The sequence below is a fragment of the Amphiprion ocellaris genome, chromosome 9 (assembly GCF_022539595.1).
Source record: "Amphiprion ocellaris isolate individual 3 ecotype Okinawa chromosome 9, ASM2253959v1, whole genome shotgun sequence".
NCBI lineage: Eukaryota > Metazoa > Chordata > Actinopteri > Pomacentridae > Amphiprion > Amphiprion ocellaris.
In genome coordinates this window covers 23288876-23308420 of record NC_072774.1, presented here as the reverse complement: position 1 = coordinate 23308420, position 19545 = coordinate 23288876, and the positions used below count along the sequence as shown (strand labels likewise).

Below are 19545 nucleotides of genomic sequence, written 5' to 3'. Positions count from 1 at the left end.
AAAAAGATAAACATAGATATGATCATCAACTTATTGCGTGTGTTTAACCGCTAAGTAATCAATGCAAGCGTAGTCGAAGCTAAGTAGCTAAGCTAACGCTAGCACGTTTACTGTTAAGTATCCAAACATCTTTGATAATTACCTTTCTTCTCAAACGTGATCGCCGGGGCATTGGAACGGCGACGCCGATGGGTAACCCCTAACAGAAGGTTTTGCTGCTCAGCAATGGCGAGACACACTAGCAAAGCCATGAACACCACTCCAATGAAGTCCTCCATTGTTGTTGTGTGGGTTTCCGTACGGCGCGAACGCTGTTGAACGGCTACGTACGCAGTGACGTACACACGTTTTGTGGTGGCGCAATGACGCAGCCCCAACTTTGCTCCTTCTGAATGGAAACACAAACCGGTTCTGGGGCGGCACAAGATTTGAACCAAAAAAGCACTGGCTCTCAACTTTGAACCAGCCTAGCACCTGGTGCTCTTTGGTCGAAAGCCCCTATAGATGTGCTGACCCTGATGCATTGTTGTTGTACCATTACAGTCACCAGATATGTAGACACTGCAGGTGGTCAGTGTGACATCCTGGTTCCCAAATGTGGTCGAACCTGCAGCGTTGGAATTGTGATATTCTGGTTCCCCAACGTCTCAATACTGCAGCGTTGTTGTTGTTGTTGCACTGTTCTGGTTCCTAAGTGTGCTGACATGGCAGTATTGTCATTGTGCCATTCTGGTCACCCACTGTAACGTTGTTGTAGAATTTTGGTCCCTTGACATATCAACAACACAATGTTGGAATTGAGCCGTTCTGGTTTCCCAAAGTGGTGGACAACCCCGTATTGGCATTGCGCTGGTTTGGTTCCCCAACATGGTCGACACCACAGCACTGTCATTGCAGTGTATTGACACCGCAGCATTGCAGTTTACTGTTCTGGCCACCCCACAATTGTCGACATTGCAGTGCTGTCATTACATCACTCTCGTTACCAGATATGTAAACATTGCAGATGGTTGTTGTATCATTCTGGTGCCCCGATGTGTTGACATGGCAGCGTTGTCATTGTGCTGTTCCGGTCACGAGATACGAGAAACACTGCAGCTGGTTGCTGTGCCATTCTTGTCACCTGAATTGTCAGCACCAATGTTCCCTCTAATTTTTCATGAGTCTGAGCAAACACACAAACTCCCTGAGCGTCCCTTGGACCACTGTGAGCAACATCAGATGTGTGCACTGTGGTCACACCAGCATCACATCCATTCAAGTTACATGGTTCATTAAAAGAATCAAATTACAGCATTTGCATTTCTGTTAAAACAGTTTGTCAACAGGAGCCAATTGAAGGCTGCAGTGACTTTGGTGACACTACAGTGTATAAAGGCTGGAATATACTTTCTGCACGAACGAGCCGCACGGAAATCAGCCGCATGGAAATCCGTGCGAGAGAACGTGTGTTTACTCCGTGCGCGTCTGCTCCAAAACTGCAGGGGGCAGTGTATCGCAAACACACGTCTACGTGGGCTACTCTAGTAATAAACTAGAGAAGAAGAAGTCTGCTTCCAAACTGCAGGGGGCAGTGTAGCTCAAACACACGTCTACCTGGTCTACTCTGGTACTAAACTAGAGAAGAAGTTTGCCATTGTTTACGCCACTTACAACACGGCATTTTACCGAATAAAAGCATTTCAGCAGTTATTTTTATTTCACACCATGAATAGTTCATAACCCGGTTACCACAGTGATCTCTGTGTGATGAATCGTATAAGTTCACGTATTTCTAGACTTCAGCTACGAGTAGGTCCTGGCCCTCCGCCATGTTTTTCCGTGAGGCTCCGTCCGCGTTGGGAGGTGCGCGGAGCGGAAATTTTTCGCACGGAAAGGCCGCTCGAGGGGGCGAAAATGACGTAATTTTTCCGCACGGAGCCGCACGGACCTCGCGGACGTGGCAAGCATAAAACAAGCTTAAGAGTGAAGTTATTGAATATTTGTGTTTCTATTTGCTGTTGCAGCGGTTTTGCAATTTGCAGACGGACCCTGTTCACTCCATAGACACCAGTGTTATTTCTGCAGCTTGAAAGACAGCTACTTTTGATAAAACTGGGCTTGTAGCACATTGTTTACCTTACAACGATGGGAAAGAGGCACTGTTTATGTTTTGACAACCTATATCTAACGAGTTATTGATGCTGGAAGTCTGAATCTGTGAATATCTTTCCAACTTTACCGAACTCGGGGCCACTACCACCCAAGGAGTGGTATATTTAACTCTGAAAAAAGCATTTAGCTATACATAAAGCTTTAACTGCTTTATTAACACGGAACTAAGAATTTTGCGTTGTTTTGTGATCACAGATTCTGTCTGAAAAGAAGTGGCCTCATTTTAAACAGCGAAACCAGACTAATAAAATGTAATGACCAACCAGTGTGCAATACTGGATTCTGCAAAAACATAAACAACTGAATGCAGAATACTGGACAAAGAAATTCTCTACTTTTTTTCTCCATCTAAATCTTATCTTAACACAGTTAAGATAAGATTAATGTAATTACTTATTAACTTATTTAACAGTTCTGAGAGAGTTTTTCTTTAGATAGGGAAAGGCCATTTATTGATTACATATAGGCTATTAAAGAAATGTTTATTAAATACTTAGGCATTTATTGAGTCACTAAAATAGTGCAGTCATGCAGGAGGCCGGCGACAGAGGCGGGACCATTCCGGTGATCGGATAGGAGGCCGGTGGCAGAGGCAGGACCTCTCCGGCGATCAGGCAGGAGGCTAGCTGCAGACGCGGGACCGCTCTGGCGGTCGGGCAGGAGGCCGGTGGCAGACGTGGGACCGCTCCAGTGGTCGGGCAGGAGGCTGATGGCGAATGCCGGACCACTCCGGTGGTTGGATAGCAGGCCGGCAGCAGAGGCGGGACCGCTCCGGCGGTCGAGCAGGAGGCTAGCTGCAGAGGCGGGACCACTCCGGCGGTTGGGCAGGAGGCTAGCTGCAGAGGGGGGACCACTTTGGCGGTTGGGCAGGAGGCCGGTGGCAGAGGTGGGACCGCTCCGGCGGTCGGGCAGGAGGCTGAGAGCAAAACCAGGACCACTCCGGTGGTCGGATAAGAGGCCGGCGGCAGAGGCGGGACCGCTCCAGCGGTCGAGCAGGAGGCTAACTGCAGAGGCGGGACCACTCCGGCAGTCGAGCAGAAGGCTAGCTGCAGAGGCGGGACCGCTCTGGCAGTCAGGCAGGAGGCTGGCAGCGGAGGAGGAGCCGTGAAGGCGGGACCGTGCCAGCGGGACCACTTTGGTGGTCAGGCAGGAGGCCGACGGCAAAGGCAGGACTGCTCCGGCGGGACTGCTCTGGCCTTTGGGCAGGAGGCCGGCAGCGGAGGAAGGGCCGCGAAGGTTGGACCGTGCCAGTGGGACCACTCCGGAGGTCAGGCAGGAGTCTGATGGCAAAGGCGGGACCGCTCCGGCGGATGGCTAGGAGGCCGGCGGCAGAGGCGAGACCGCTCCGGCGTCGGGCAGGAGGCTAGCGGCGAAGGTGGGACTGGTTCGGCCTTCGGGCAGGAGACTGGCAGTGGAGGAGGGGCTGTGAAGGCGGGACCATGCCAGCGGGACCGCTTTGGCGGTTGAGCAGGAGGCCGGCGGCAGAGGCAGTACCGGCTCCGGCGATCGGATAGGAGCCCGGTGGCAGAAGCGGGACCGCCCCAGCAGTTGAGCAGGAGGCTAGCTGCAGAGGCGGGACCACTCCAGCAGTTGGCAGGAGGCTAGCTGCAGAGGCGGGACTGCTCTGGCGGTCGGAAGGAGGCCGACAACAGAGGCGGGACCACTCTGGCGGTCAGGTGGGAGGCTAGCTGCAAAGGCGGGACTGCTCCAGCGGTCAGGCAGGAGGCTAGCTGCAGAGGCGGGACTGCTCTGGCAGTCGGGCAGGAGGCCAGAGGGAGAGGCAGGACCGCTCTGGCAGTCGAGCAAGAGGCCAGCTGCAGAGGCGGGACCGCTCCGGCGGTCAGGCAGGAGGCTAGCTGCAGAGGCAGAATCGCTTTGGCAGTTGGGCAGGAGGCCGGCGGCAGAGGCGGGACCGCTCCGGCGGTCGGGCAGGAGGCCGACGGCAGAGGCGGGACTGCTCTGGCGGTCGGATATGAGGCCGGCGGCAGAGGTGGGACTGCCCTGGCGGTCGAGCAGGAGGCCAGCTGCAGAGGCGGGACCGCTCCGGCGGTCAGGCAGGAGGCTAGCTGCAGAGGTGGAATCGCTTTGGCAGTTGGGCAGGAGGCCGGCGGCAGAGGCGGGACTGCTCCGGCGGTCGGGCAGGAGGCCGACGGCAGAGGCGGGACCGCTCTGGCGGTCGGATATGAGGCCGGCGGCAGAGGTGGGACCGCTCCGGCGGTCGAGCAGGAGGCTAGCTGCAGAGGCGGGACCGCTCTGGCAGTCGGCTGGCAGGGGAGGAGGGGCTGTGAAGGTGGGACCGTGCCAGCGGGACCAATTTGGTGGTCAGGCAGGAGGCCAATGGCGAAGGTGGGACCACTCCGGCGGTTGGATAGGAGGCTGGCGGCAGAAGCGGGACCGCTCCGGCGGTCGAGCAGGAGGCTAGCGGCGAAGGCCGGACTGGTTCGGCAGTCGAGCAGGAGGCTAGCTGCAGAGGCGGGACCGCTCTGGCAGTTGGGCAGGAGGCTGGCAGCGGAGGAGGGGCCGTGAAGGCGGGACCGTGCCAGCGGGACCGCTTTGGCGGTTGAGCAGGAGGCTGGCGGCAGAGGCAGGACCACTCCGGCGATCGGATAGGAGGCTGGCGGCAGAGGCGGGACCGTTCCGGCGGTCGAGCAGGAGGCCGACAGCAGAGGTGGGACTGCTCCGGCGCTTGGGCAGGAGGCTTGCTGCAGAGGCAGGACCGCTCTGGCAGTCGGGCAGGAGGCCAGCTGCAGAGGTGGGACTGCTCCAGCGGACGGATAGGAGGCTGGCGGCAGAGGCGGGACCGCTCCGGCGGTCGAGCAGGAGGCCAGCTGCAGAGGTGGAATCACTCTGGCAGTCTGGCAGGAGGCCAGTGGCAGAGGCGGGACCGCTCCGGCGGTCGGGCAGGAGGCTGGCAGCGGAGAAGGGGCTGTGAGGGCGAGACTGTGCCAGCGGGACCGCTTTGGTGGTCAGGCAGGAGGCCGACGGCGAAGGCGGGACTGCTCCGGCAGGACTCCTCCAGCCGTGAGGCAGGAGGGCCAACAGCAGAGAAGGGGCCGCGAAGGCGGGACGGTGCCAGCGGGACCACTCCGGAGGTCAGGCAGGAGACCAACGGCTCTCGGCTCCTTCAGCGCTGGAGAGGTGGCTCTCTGCTCCAAAAACAAAAATTTAAATCCCGCAGGCAGGCTAGGTGGACTGGGTAACTCCGGGCGGTCGGGCAGGAGACCGGCGGCGGAGGCAGGACCGCTCCAGCGGTCGGACAGGAGGTTGGCAGCAGAGGCAGGACCGTTCCAGCAGTCTTCCCCAGGATTCGTCATTATTGATGAAATTTTTTTTCAGCTTTTAGAGGGACGGTCAAAACCGGACAGAAAAGGGAGAAAATTGTTGCATTAATATTCACACAAAATGATCACGTACAGTATCAGAAGTTTGGACACACATTTTCATTCAATGGTTTTAATCTATTTTAATTATTTTCTACATTGTAGATTAATACTGAAGACATCAAAACTATGAAAGAACTCATATAGAATTATGTAATAAACAAAAAAAGTGTTCAGTTTGACTGTGCCAGATTCAGTTTTATATTTTAGATTCTTCAAAGTAGCCCCCTTTTCCTTTGAGGACACTTTACACACCCTTGGCCTTCTCTCAATCAGTGTCACAAGATAGTCTCCTGGAATGGTTTGAATTAACAGCAGGGGGTGCTATGGAGCCATTTTGCCAGACGCATGCACAAGTCCCATAAAATATCAAATTTTTCACCAGGTCTGATGTATGTGCAAAACTTCATGAGTTAGGCCCTGAAAAATGCGATTGAACTCAGTGATGAAAAAAATTCCTTGCATTTCATCAGGGTCCTAAACACTGTCAGGGCCATAATAAATTAATTTAAAAAAAACGCTAATAGAGAAGGTGTGTCCAGACTTTTGACTGGTACTAGGTTAGATTAGACAGATACTAAAGTTCACAAGCTCCAGCAGTATCCACACACAATCGACAAATACTAGATGGATCTTATATTGATGATAAAGAACACATTTTACTCACATGATCTCTTCATCGTGGCTTCTGTTCTTCTGTTACAAATCCTTCGTCAAAACATTTTTTGAATCACATTAACCCCAAAAGCACAGCCAGCAATGATGCAGCCAAGCAGCTTCTCCAGCAGTACAGTATCCAGAGGTCTTCCATCAATCTTAGCACACCTGAGCAGACCTAAGATGATCCCAGGAGCTTGGCGGTTGTTTTCTTCATACAGCTGTCGGAGCTCCATCAGCGACAGCGTCAGGTTTCTGTTGTTTCTGTGAAGCTGCAGCTCAAACTGGCTGTTTATCTCCCAGTTCATGACTCCGATCCACTGTCCTCCTCGAGCTTCTCTGGGGTTTGTATGGCACGCTGCTCTCTGATTAGACAAGGAGACAGGAAATGACATCAGTGGAGTCTTACAGCCAATAGTGAGTAGCCACATAGATCCCGCTCTGAATTTTTTTTCCCGCTCACGCTGCTCGACACATGTTGCGTTCATGGACCGTCAGAAAGTGGTAAATCTAAAAAACTTTATGCTTTTACAGTTTCTGGCTGATAAACAGAGTAACTGTGGAGCTTTTTGTAAAGATATGAGGATTTTCAAACCTATCATCAGGCTTTTGCTTAGAGACTTACATCCAGTATTCCTCAGTTTTCTGAGAAAACTTTCAGCTTCTCTTTATGGTCATTAAACCAACTGAGGTAAACCAGCAGTCGACAGAACTTAACTGATCAGTCTGCTGACGGAGCTGATATGAAGACATGAACTCTCCTCACTTTCATCATCATCATCACCTTTGTGAGGTTAAAGTAAAATAAAATACTGATTGAATGAAGTCAGAACTTTACTGTGATTTTCTTCTGACATTCTTCTGCTTATGAATGTCTTATATTCTCCTTACTTCCTCAGGTAATCCCAGTGAAGCTGTATTTGTTCTCAGTGTGTATCTTAATACCTCAAGATGTATTTTTATAGTCTTTAATTTGCTCTCATATACTGTAAAAATGTACTTTCATTAACGGTTTTTGTCTGACGTTTCTTGACAATTGTACTTTGTGTTATTCTACAGATTTTAGCCAAATTTTTGTTAAATTAAAGATAATATCACCTAAAATCACAGAAAACAGTTTTAATCTAGAAATGATTCATGTTGTGTTATTTTTTTAAAAATGTTAAATCATTCTTTTTAAACATTAAATTACACTTTCTAACTGCATTTAAATCTGCCAAAAAAGCAAAACAAAACAAAAACAGTTATCTGCCATTTTTTTGCAAGAAAGATTAAATATATTAAGGACTAATATTAAATCTTTTTTAAATTGGTATTTCACAGATTTTTCCTGTTTTAATTTTTAAATAATTTTTAGCAAATTCATAGGAAACAAGTATTGATTTAAATGTTCATTGTGCAGAAACAAAACAAAATTTTAAAAAAAGCTAAAACTCTAAAACAATGTCCACATCAAAAATCTATATTTCAACAAATGTAAATTCTACAATTTCATGTAGCAGATGTTTTTATCCACAGCGACGTACATCTGAGAGCAGATACAACACAAGCAAGGATCTAGTCAAGAGGAAACAACCTGGATAAGAACCATAAAATAAGTTCAGTTGTGATAATAAGACTGTGGTGTCTACAGGCAGTGCAAGAGTCAGCAGGATTTTTTAGATTTTTGCAGTCTGTCAAGTGCAGAGGTATTCAGTGAAGAGCTGGTTTTTAGTGTTTTCTTAAAGACTGAGAGAGATTCTGCAGATCGAACACAGTTTGGTAACTTATTCCACCACCGCGGAACCACAGAGGAGAAGAGTCTAAATTGTTCTTTTACAACTTCGTCCTTTATTTCCACAGTTTTACTGTATTTATATCAGCTAAAAACACTACTTCTTTACAGATGTTTGTTGTTATATTTTATTTTTACAGTTTTTGAATGTTTTCACCATTTTTTAATGTTTTTTTTTTTTGGAACCTTGCTGCCAGATTATCACTGTGTTTTATTGAATTATTTACAGTTATTCACACAATAATAAAGTTTTACACACAGAATCTCATATGCTCATATTTGTATGAGCACATTTAATTAATCTAAATGTATCGGTCACTTTATGGTCATTATTGCTGTGTTTTGTTTCACTTTATAACTTTAACTTTAGTCCTTGTTTTGCCTGATTTGGGTGAATCTGAGTCCGAGTCCTGCAGAGTCCAAGTAGCCACTAAACTCCTCCTGTCTTCAGTGCAATAATTCCTCTCCTGTTTGGGGTAAAGAAAATACTCCTTTATTCCTTCAGAGAAGTGTTTCACTTGTAGTATCTGATCTGATATGAGTTCTGATAGTTGTTGACCATAAAGTGAACTTTTGACTAACAGGTGGTAGTAATTTCATTGGTATGTTTCTGCTCAAGAAACTCTATGCTGTGTTGACCTTGGGGTCCACTGTCAACCTATAGCTGATTTGTGACCCTTAGGGAATGTGCAGAAGGGGGGTTTCGTCTGAGGAGTTATCGCTCTTTAGTAGGGGTTTAAACCAGATGTTGTAATTCTATCCTTTACCAGAGGGTATAAAATGACCACCAGCCCTTTGTTCAAGTGGGATTTTCATATTGGCTGGGAAACTCTCCACAGGCAGACCATGGTGCCTGTTCAGATGCTGTCTTATTTATGTAATAAATTATATCAAAAACATAACAGTGTCAATGGACATTTTCTTCAACATCTACACATCCTTGAGGTTTAAGAGAAACTACGACACACTCCATCGAGGCTTTTCTTTTGCAGAGTTTAATCCAATATCCTGGAAATAATCTGACATAATCCAAACTGCAGAGACATCCAGTGAAAACTTGACTTTCATGTCACTTTCTGCTGTTTAGATACTGTTCACTTTCTCACACAGTGTCACACACATGTTTAATTATGGAAAACATCCATTAAAAAGTGATAAATGTAGATCCATCTCTATGTACTTTAAGGACCTAGAACTCTGGAAATATTCATAATATGAACGTAAAACGCTTCAAAAACAGTAGAATACTGTGATTTTGCAAAAACAAAAATCTGTAGACCAATGATATATTTAATAGATTTAAATACAGTTAAACAGGTTTTTACAAAATACTGTTTATAGAAATACAGCTTTGTGATGTGGAAATTATTTGCAGTTTTGGCTTTTTTTTTTACAGTTAACATGTAAATTAATCTGTTTTATTATTATTATTATTATTATTATTATTATTATTATTATTATTATTATTATTATTATTATTATTATTATTATTATTATTATTATTATTATTATTATTATTATTATTATTATTATTGTAACGGACTGATGTTGTTGATGTTGAAGTTTCAACGTTTATTGTTGACTTCCAGATTTACCTAATGTCAGTGAATGTGCCATGTTTAGTTAGCTCACCTCTGATTGGCTCAGAGTCAGCAGCAGTGCGCGTGTCTAGCCACAGAGAGCTGGTACGCAGCACGGAGTATATAGACTGCAATCCGATGAACCTCAACTTGCATCACGGGAAGGTTTAATGTGTGACGATATAAACCGGGACTATAGTCCCCGACGCAGCGGTCCTGGGTTCGAGTCCGACCCGCGGCCATTTGTGCTTTCCTGTCACTCGCCACTGTCCTATATAATAAGGCCAAAAAAAGTACAAACATGGGTTTCACAGGCTAAAAAGTCAGTCCCAGCTGTGTGCTTTTTTTGTGTTTGACCATTTCACCTTTTTTTGAAATTCTTTATTTTACCAGGTGAAATCAGTTGAGAACAATTTCACATTTATAATGATGACCTGGCAAGAAACCTCCCTCTCACAGGGACAGCTGCTACTGAACATAGACTGTTTCTGCTTACAGATGTATAAAAGTTAACTTGCGCTGGGAAGGATCTTGTTATAGTGTTATGATCGTGGCTCTGGACTCTGAGGGCAACTTGTTTTACTGTAACAAACCAGATAAAATGTTAATGCCCTTGTCGTGGCAAATAGCTTTGGTTTGATTTGATTTGATTAATGTTTAGGTTGAGATTCACTGGAACTATTTTAACTGCTGTTGTGTGAAGGGAAGACTGCTGTCAAAAAGCACTTTATTTGTTTAAAATGTTTGCAAACTAAATGTGATCGCATTTTTGTTCATATAGTAGTACTTTAAAAATAAAATTGCAGAATACACTATTTTTAAATTCATATTTATTTTTACGCATAAAAATCATGTGATTAATTGCGATTTCAATTTTTAATCATTGCGCAGCACTAAAATTAATACATTTTCTGTTATTTTACTAGATATAATCTATAATTCTAACAAAACGGAGGGCATCTGTAAAATACCAGTAAATATGAAGAAGTTTAAGTTTTTCTCTTTTTGACTCTTCAACGCTGTTTCTTTTCATGTTTCTTGTGTGAACGAGACTTGTGTGACTTCATGTCCTCAGATCTGAACAAGCAGCTGCTCTGCAACATAAAGAAGATGAATCCTGACAGCAGCAACGCCTGCAGCCAAAACTGTGTTTGTGAGTCACGTCTTGGAAGAAAAGTGGTTTTAAACTCTAATGTCTGCTGGCATCAACACACTGAATTTAGCTGCTGTGAATCCTCCTGCAGACGCTCAGTAAGCTGCCATTTAATGAGATTATAAATCAGAGAATCTGTTTTAGTTCTGATCTCAGTGCAGCTGAACTTGAAGCTTTATAGGGTTTCCATCATGTCACTGCATTGAGGAGAATAAACTGTAACTGAGGTCTGTGCAGGCAGAATTTCACAGCGTTAATTAAACCTTTAATCCTACCTCTGTTTGCATTCAGCCCCAGTTTGTACCATTCAGATCCCACAAACAAGCAACATAAACAGTTGTTGGTGGTAAAAATCAAATTATTTATTACAGAAAAGGCTGAACAGAAATGTGCAAGTTACTATACAAATGAGGCAAAAACTAAGGAAGAGGGCTGGTGGGTGCTGCTCAAATCAAAGAAAACATCAAAACACAAGAAGAGTTCTCATAAGGAGAACTTAACACTACAATCGCGGTGGAAAACAAAACGGAACAAAAGCCTCACTAAATGGGAACTGACAAAACAAAACTTACACAGGAGTCAGCACCCCTAATCCTGGTGAAAATTAGACAAAAGGAACTACCTGGAATGAAATGAGGCTGTATCAGTATTTAATTCTAACCCTGGCCCAATTCCTATCACACAGACAATCTTGCCTCAACCACACAGGAACACAGAATGGCACGCTGAAAGTCAGCCGCCCCGTTCAGTTGAACCGCCAACTCTTTTAAAGGAGTTGGCAGTTTTCGGTTGGTCAGCCTGGTGAGCGCCGCACCAATCACTGGACTCCTGGTCGCAGCCACGCCTCTGCTGTCACGGTCCAACCAGGGAGTGGGGATCACACAGCCCGATTTGCATAGCCACAACATTGTTAAAACACACACACACACGGGGTAGGAGGCGCTGGCCGTAACAGCCCCACAGCAATGAAGATGGTTCCTCTTTGTGGGGGAGGATGAAACCTCAGCAGTTGTTCTTATCTGTGGAACAGAGTCTCCATTGCAACCTTTCACCTAGTACTTTTCCACTCCTGCATACCTCCCTTATCCAGTATTTTTCCATCATCATAAACAGTGTAAAACATTAGAAATAGAATTCTATAAAAGCAAGCCATTAGTATAAAAGCAGTTAGTATAAAAACTCCATTTTGAAATATATATAGAAATCCCACAAGGTGTAGCCATCCCATAACAGACCACTTTTCAAGACAATGTTTGAGTTTACAAAAAGTCTTAAAATGTTGAATATAATCGCTATAATTGCACTTTGATTTTGCAGTAATCTGTGAATGTAGCAGACAGATGAAAAATGCAGATAAAAAAAGTGTTTTGTTTAAGTTTTTACTCTGTTGAGGCTCCGCCTCCTTGGAGAAGTAATAACTTAAACAACAAAAATATCTGTCTTTTAATAACTTAATTATAAACTTTTTGTTTATAAAAAATTACATAAATTAAAATTTATATTCCTAAGAAAAGAGGCATCAAAATGACACCAATTATCAGACCCAGAAACTATGAAAAACAGAATGAATCTCTGGATTTTCAACTTTCTGAAGCTCCTTGAACTACTATGCTGATTTTATGTGCCATACAGTGGAAAAAACAACTAAATCCAGGCTTTAAATCATCAAAATCACTTTTTCTATATGTTCCATTTTAAATTTTTTATAAATTTTAAATTATAAACACATATATGTCTATTCATTGATTCAGCTGTCAACCACAATTTTATTTGAATTGAAAAACTTCACTTATTGCATCAAATATTGGTATTTGAAAAAAATGCGATTAATTGCAAGTAATTAATTACAAAGCCCGTAATAAATTAGATTTTTTTTAATCGCATCCCACCACCATTTACAACCATCCTTTTCAACAATATCACAATCTATATTCTGTTCAAACAAGTGTTCACAGATATCCACATTTTAAAAACGAAATAAAAGAATAAATAAAAATCTTAAATTTAAAGAATAAAAAATAAAATACAAAAGTGTTGCACGTTCTAATAACACTATCATCTCTTTTTCCTCTGCAAAGAAACAGTTCCATCACAACTTAGATTTCATAAATATGAGAACATGAGTTAAAGGGCAAATCTCCAACACTATTCTTTACAACATCAGAATGTATGTAAGTACATCCTGTGACTGAGGGCGAGCAAAGTCATCAAAACTATCAACCGACTCATCTTCATCTGTCTCATTCCTAACTTGTGGTTCAGGTTCTGCTGCTGGAATCAATCCCTGAGTGACTCTGCTCTCCCTTTCACACTTCCTCCAGTTTCCCTAGACTCACCTGCACCTGTATCACAATAAAAAAAAAAAAAATCTGTAAGGCTTAAGCACATTTGATATGGAAAACAGTCTGTATGTAATATAACAGTAATTATAAGTAATGAAAGTCTGTCCTGAGGTGAAATGACGCTGCAGGTTTGTAGCAGCAAGTGATGAAAGTAATCTGAGTACTGATGAAGCCTCCATTGGATCATGCTGCCCCCCAGTGGACAGTCGCTGTTATTACACCAAAGAGTTTTCTGTCTCTTTAGGACAGTTTTGTCTTTTCTGTGTTTTTGTTCCTCATTTTCTCGTTTTGTGTCTCATTCTGGTCTTTTTGAGACAGTTTGGCCTCATTTTGGTTTATCTTTTTCTGGTTTTGTGTCTTGTTCTGATCAGAATAAAAGATTCACCAGGAAATACAATGAAAGGATATTTTCATCAAGCCAAATCTCACCACAGTGTTGTAAGGATCAATATATAATTGAGGGACTTTTGAAGTCCATGGGATATATCTTGCATACATTTGTATTAAAAGTAAAAACTAATAATGTTTTTTTTATGTTCATTATGATCATGTCTTTACAAATTCCATAATTATTTATTATGGAAACAATCTATTAATAAAAAAATGACTGGATATCATTAAAACGTCAACTAAATAACCGTCAGATTTTAATAACAACCACCTTCTAATTAGCTAAACAATAATAAAATGAGCTTATTCAAAAATAATTTTGATTGTGTTCTTTTTATTAAGTTGAGATCATTATGACAGATATTTCTTTTTTGGCAATATATCAAATTTTATATGGAAAATAACAAATTGTATCTGTGTCTGAGAAATCACTTTCAACTAAGTTACTCATTACAAAAACACCTCTCAAGGAAGTGTGTTAATTCCAGATCACATGACCTGCTCCACATGATGTCATTTCCTCCAGAAGACAAGACTGGCCAGACTCCAAGGCTTTCTTAGTTATTTAATATAAAGTAGTGTGTGAGCCAAGTGTGGATTTATCGCACGTCAACAGGTTTACTACAATATCTTTATAAATAACTTTCAATTTCACGCAATTGTATATAAAATATTTAGAAGAATCTTTCTGTAAAAATGCAATGTGGTGTTTGGTTATAGGCAGCCATACTGATTTTAGGCCTGAAAACAGCAAAAATGTCAACTATGATACAAAAAGTCCTGTAATTGTATATTGATCCATAAGGTGTATGAGGAACAAACCTGTGGCCAGAAGCAGACATTAACTAGACTGCAGCCAGAACACAAAGATTCTCCAGAAGTTCTGATCACTCCTGCAGACACAAATACGAGTTAGAACGAGAACAAAACACCAGCTTCGTCTGTGTTCCACTTCTGTTGTTTTGTGCATCTTTGGGATAGTTAGTGTATTTTCTGTCATTTCATGTCACATTTTTCTCATTATTGTTGCTCTGTGTCTCTTTGTGGTCGTGTTGTCTCCTCATACTGTAGATGCTGAACCATCTCCATGTTTCCTCTCTACTCTGCTCATCAGCTGTAGAAAGATGTTTCACCATGCTGAATGTATCTTCAACAACTTGCTCCTCTGGTCACTGTTTTTGAGCCATGCTGCATTCATTTTATTAATCTAGTAGCTTTGATATTCCTCCCAGTCCCTCTGTAATGGTTCAATTGGTTTGCGTTCAGAAAATGTTTGAATATGAATAAAGTAATTTTGATGAAATTCAGATTTTAAGATCAGATTTGGTTCAGTTTCCTGGCAGAATTGCAACTATTCCTTCCATTTTTGCAGATTCTGGTTGATAAATGGTGTTATCTTGGTGTTTTTTAAAGATAATGCACCTTTGGAAGCTGCTGTTGGGTTTTGTGGCTGAGGCTGAAGTTTCCTGCAGCAGGTCAGTGAAATAATAGATCTGGATGTTGAGTTTCTCTGCAGCGACAGCAGAGGGAGCTACCACAAACAGCACCAAGGCCTCGACATCAAAACATGTTATTGTGAGCTGCTGTGGCCTACTGAGCAGCAGGAGGTATTTATAGGCATAACAAGCACTACACTGACTGACAGCATCTACAACAGCTTCTCCCAAATCAAAGACACTCCACAGAGGGCTGGAAAACAAAGTGGGTTTATTAAGACAACAAAAAGGCCCTGAATACTCAGGAACATTATCAGACGCTTCGCTACGAAGCTGATTTTCTTTACACAGAGAAGAAACAAATAAAAAAAAACGGAACTCCTCGATGGAATTCCAAACAGGTGAAGCACCACCAAAGTGTGCCGAACAGTCAGAGCAGGTAAAGGTGGGCGGAGCCTGTCTGAGCTGACATCACCACAGTGAGGATCCATCAGCTGCTGGACAACATGGTGAAAGTCCAAGACCCAAAACCCAAAGACAACCAGAAAACATTCACATTTAACAAGCTGCAATCACAGAATTTAGACTGTTTCTGTCAAAAATGGCTCCAATCAAGAATTAAAACAGTCAACAGTTGACAACCAATGAATTAATTATTGCAGCTCTGGATGGTTAACTGAGTTTCTGACTGGTGGGTGAACAAAAGTACTTTTAAAGATGCCACCTTTGCCTTTCAGACACTGATGGACATTTTCACCATCCTGTAATTTCTTGGAGACAAAACAAGACAAACAATCAGCAGATTAAATCTCTGATGAATATAGCTGTTGCCCTAAAGAGGTCAGAAATACAGATTTAATAATAGTTTCTGTGTTGACTGCTGCTGTTTGGAGCTGTTTGGAGGACAAAGTGTCAGAAAATAGTAAAAAATGTGGATCAGTTTTTCCACAAAATCCAAAGATCTTCAGTTTACTGTCACAGAAGAAATAAACCAGAAAATCGTTGCACAGAAGAGGGTGAAATCACAGAATCCTCTTTCCTCTCCTTTAAGAAAACTAACGGTTTAACTGGTGGAAACTGCTGCCAGTAAACCGGTGAAACAGCCAGTTAAAGGGCCACAACGATGAGCCGAGGAGGACCCTTCCTGCACGTACAACCAGCAGCACACTGTAAACAAAACCACCCAACCCCCACCGGAGCCGGCGCTCCCAACCCCCACAGCACATGGACACATTCCGGGGTGGTAAATAAATGAAGCTGGGGCTGCCTCGGGGTGATTCAGTCATCTGGGAGGGGATAGCTTTTGTTCGGTTTTACACAGTCACGCTCCCTGTGGTGAGCCAGTTCTCCTCCAGAGCTCCACAGCACCTTTACATCGTAAAAATCACCGATTTTACCGACAATCAGCGACTCCGAGGCTCCGACACATTCAAACATAAACAACACGCTCGTTAGCCGGGCGGCTAACGGCTAACTGTTAGCAGCTAGCCAAGGTAACTGTTAGCTGTCAGGAGGGATAACTGTTAGCAGCTAGGTGGGCTAACTGTTAGCCGCTAGCCGGGCTAACTGTTAGCTGCTAGCCGGGCTAACTGTTAGCTGCTAGCCGGGCTAACTGTTAGCTGCCAGCAAGGCTAACCGCTACCACAACAAACAGCAGAAACACGTCGATGAAAATCATGAAATTAGAAAAATGAGTCTTTTGTCAAATTTATCGTTAATCAGTCTGACGGTACAGTCCCGGTTCTGGAGTCCAAACACCGTTATCAGCACGGCACGTTGTCCGCCGCCCGGGGGAAATCTGCACAGTCTGCGGCCGAAAACTGGAGCCGCCTCACGGCCTCCTTGATGAGGTTCCCCGACAGAATGAGTTCCTGGAGCAGCCGGTGCGGGTCGTCCTCCTCCATTCTCTTTCTGTTCCACGGTTTGATCTGGTCCCAGTCCGGGTCGTCGTGAGACCCGGGGATGTGGTACGGGCTCGCCCTGCTGCTGCTTCCCCGGTGTCCCCGGAGCCGCATGCAGCAACCGCGGCGCTTCTGCCCCGGTGCACCCGCTGCGCCGCCGCCGATGAGGGCCGTCGACACGGACACCGTCTTCTGGTGGCCGCCGCCGGTGTTGCTGTGGAGCTGCAGCGCCTCTCCGATCTTGGTGACCAGCGCGTCTACTTCTTTGGAATCGACGGTGACGGACTGCTCCAGGAAGATGTAGTTCTCCTTCCGACAGGGCATGGTGGTGGCGGAGATCGGGCTGGGTTTGGTTGGGTTCGAGATGAATGAGGTTCCGCTGCTGCTCAGCGCCGCTCCGAATAACCGACGGTTCATTTGTAAACAATGGGTGACGTGAGATGGACCGTACCATCTGCCCTGCAGGAGGGAGCGCAGCTTTGTAAACCAATATAAATTCCAGTCATACAGTCCAGGCAAACAACCAACCGTTCTTTCACGCTATATTATTTTACAAAAACATCCGAAATTTTTTTCAACCTCTACCGGAGCTGTAACACCGTGGAGCTGGTGCTCTGTTTCCCGGCTCCACCCGGCCGAGCCCCGGCGGTGTTCCGCTCCGTCCAAATGGACATTACATAAGAGTGTCTGCTGCTGTCTGTTCAGGCAAAAACAAACAAAGAACTGATTCTGCATCAGCCAATCACCAAATCAACGAGAAGCTGCAGCAGAAAACACACATTTATCCAGTCAACAGTCCACAGATGTTCATACCTGTCTTTAAACCAGAAGATATGCTTAAAAAAAAGATGTTCAATAATACTGTGTAACCACAAAATCAAACCCCATATTCAAGAGTTGGTTGAATTATAATCATGCAACACAAGATCCTAGGTAAAACTGCAGATTTTGCCACTTAATGTGGCTCACACAACAATATTAAAGAGAGAATTAGTGCTGAATGATTTGGAGGAACAACTATTACAGCAGTTCAGTCCAACACATTCTGCAGAGGACAAAAATAAACGTGCTCAGACACACTGTACAACCTGAACTGCAGCATTTACTTGATGAGTGCATTGTTACAAATTGTGATTTAAACCCGATTAACTGTTCTGTTTCAGAATAAATCACCAGATACTAAAAATCTCCTTCACATTTAACTTCTGCAGGCAACGATACAACAAAACTTCTTCATCTTATTTGATCACACTGCGGCTTCAATTTGACCTTTTCTGGTGTTTCTCAAAGTTCAGGTACGTAGGTTCATAACTGGAAATATTTAAAATAATCCATCACTGTGCAAATGTAAACAGATTTGTGAGCTTTTGTCTCCCAGACTCTAACAGCAGAGTCCTGAATCATGTAGGTCATATAAAAAGTGACATTGCGGGTAAGTTTTACTGCTTTCTAACATTAAACAGACTTAAATTACACCTCTGCATGATGAAAGCAGCTCCAGCTGGCTGCAGCCCGACTGACAATGATCCTTTGAGTTCAGGTAATGAATTAGTAATTGGAGGAAATCACACCTGACATGGAGACACTGAGAATGTTAAAGTGTGAAGGACTAAAACATCTGCAGCAGTAATTCAGCAGAAATAATCCGCTATTAGTTTGTGATGCAGTAACAATGATTCTGTGATAATCGGAGCACATAAAACACTCCAGAGTGTGTGTGTGTGCGGTGAAGTGTGACTGTGGTCACAATAGCAGCCGGCTGGGTGTGTGTGTCTGAGAAGAACATGGTGTACATTTCTGTTTCTCAGAAGCAGCAGCCTGAACCTGATGCTCCACTCACACCGAGCCCTCATGGCCATAAAAGGAGCTACTATCACTGCCACCACGTGCTGCAGCAGCCAATCAGAGCGCTTGGCTCACACTTCCTGTGTGTGTCAATGAGTCCAGTCATTCTGCAAACAGTGGAGCAAATAAACCGTCACACCTTCCTGAGACTCAAAACAAGAATCAGAGACACAAAGCTACAGCTCAGAGTCGAGGAATAAAAACAAACTAGGTTTAATCACTTCCAGTTCAGTCTCTACGTACCTTCATACAGTCTGATAGGAGCATCCAGCTGCTAGTAAATCAATAAACTAAACTCTATTTGAACCCAATCAGCTTCTACAACTACTTTCTCTTTGTATCTATAAAACTTTAACTACATAGATAACTATTTAACTTAAACAATGAATTACACCGTTTCCCTAAAATTGTAAATGAAGCTAAAGTTTCCTGTTTTGTTGTTCAGAGTTCTGTTGAAACAGAAGTGTAATAGTATGGAAGTAAGGTTATAATCAGAGTGCAGACGTGGGGAGTTCAATAGCACATGGGTGTAAAAATAAATCAGCTCAGAATGAGTGAAGACGTTCCAACAGGACGTTCATTATTCTGAAACAACCCCAGCTCCACATTCTTGTCTCTCGGTTCCTCTGTTCCTCAAACTCTCAGGGTTTCTCTTAAAGCAGAACAGCTCAGTGAATTATTACCATGATGTTCTGATTCAGAACCGCCTGCAGCTCAAACAGTAGAAAATATCCAACTTTGTGCTGCTTTTAATGTTCTACTGACTGAAGTGATCCAAACACATTTTACACATGAACATTCTCCTCCAGCTTTATTTGTCAGTGTGACATTTCACAGCTCTGAATTGTACGAAAAAAAGGCCCAAAGTACAATTATTTTTATAATCAGATGTTGTGTTTTGTCCAAAGATCTTCAGTTTACTGTTAGAAGTTC

General features: G+C 43.9%; 2 protein-coding genes across 2 annotated transcripts; both read right to left on the bottom strand.

Annotated features, from left to right (window-relative positions):
* Positions 1–3458: 3458 nt before the first annotated feature.
* Positions 3459–5120, bottom strand: LOC129349672 (proline-rich protein 36-like; the record flags this gene model as incomplete). Its single annotated transcript, XM_055013680.1, has 1 exon — positions 3459–5120. A coding segment is annotated over one exon (1365 nt), but the record flags the coding sequence as incomplete, so codon positions are not given.
* A 10000-nt stretch (positions 5121–15120) lies between these two features.
* Positions 15121–17199, bottom strand: gbp (glycogen synthase kinase binding protein). Its single transcript, XM_055013963.1, has one exon. It carries the CDS (start codon positions 17182–17184, stop codon positions 16630–16632), a length of 555 nt encoding a protein of 184 aa, XP_054869938.1. The 5' UTR covers positions 17185–17199; the 3' UTR covers positions 15121–16629.
* Positions 17200–19545: the final 2346 nt, after the last annotated feature.

Excerpts from the sequence above, each read along its gene's own strand:
- gbp (XM_055013963.1), bottom strand. The coding sequence starts at position 17,184 with ATGAACCGTCGGTTATTCGGAGCGGCGCTGAGCAGCAGCGGAACCTCA.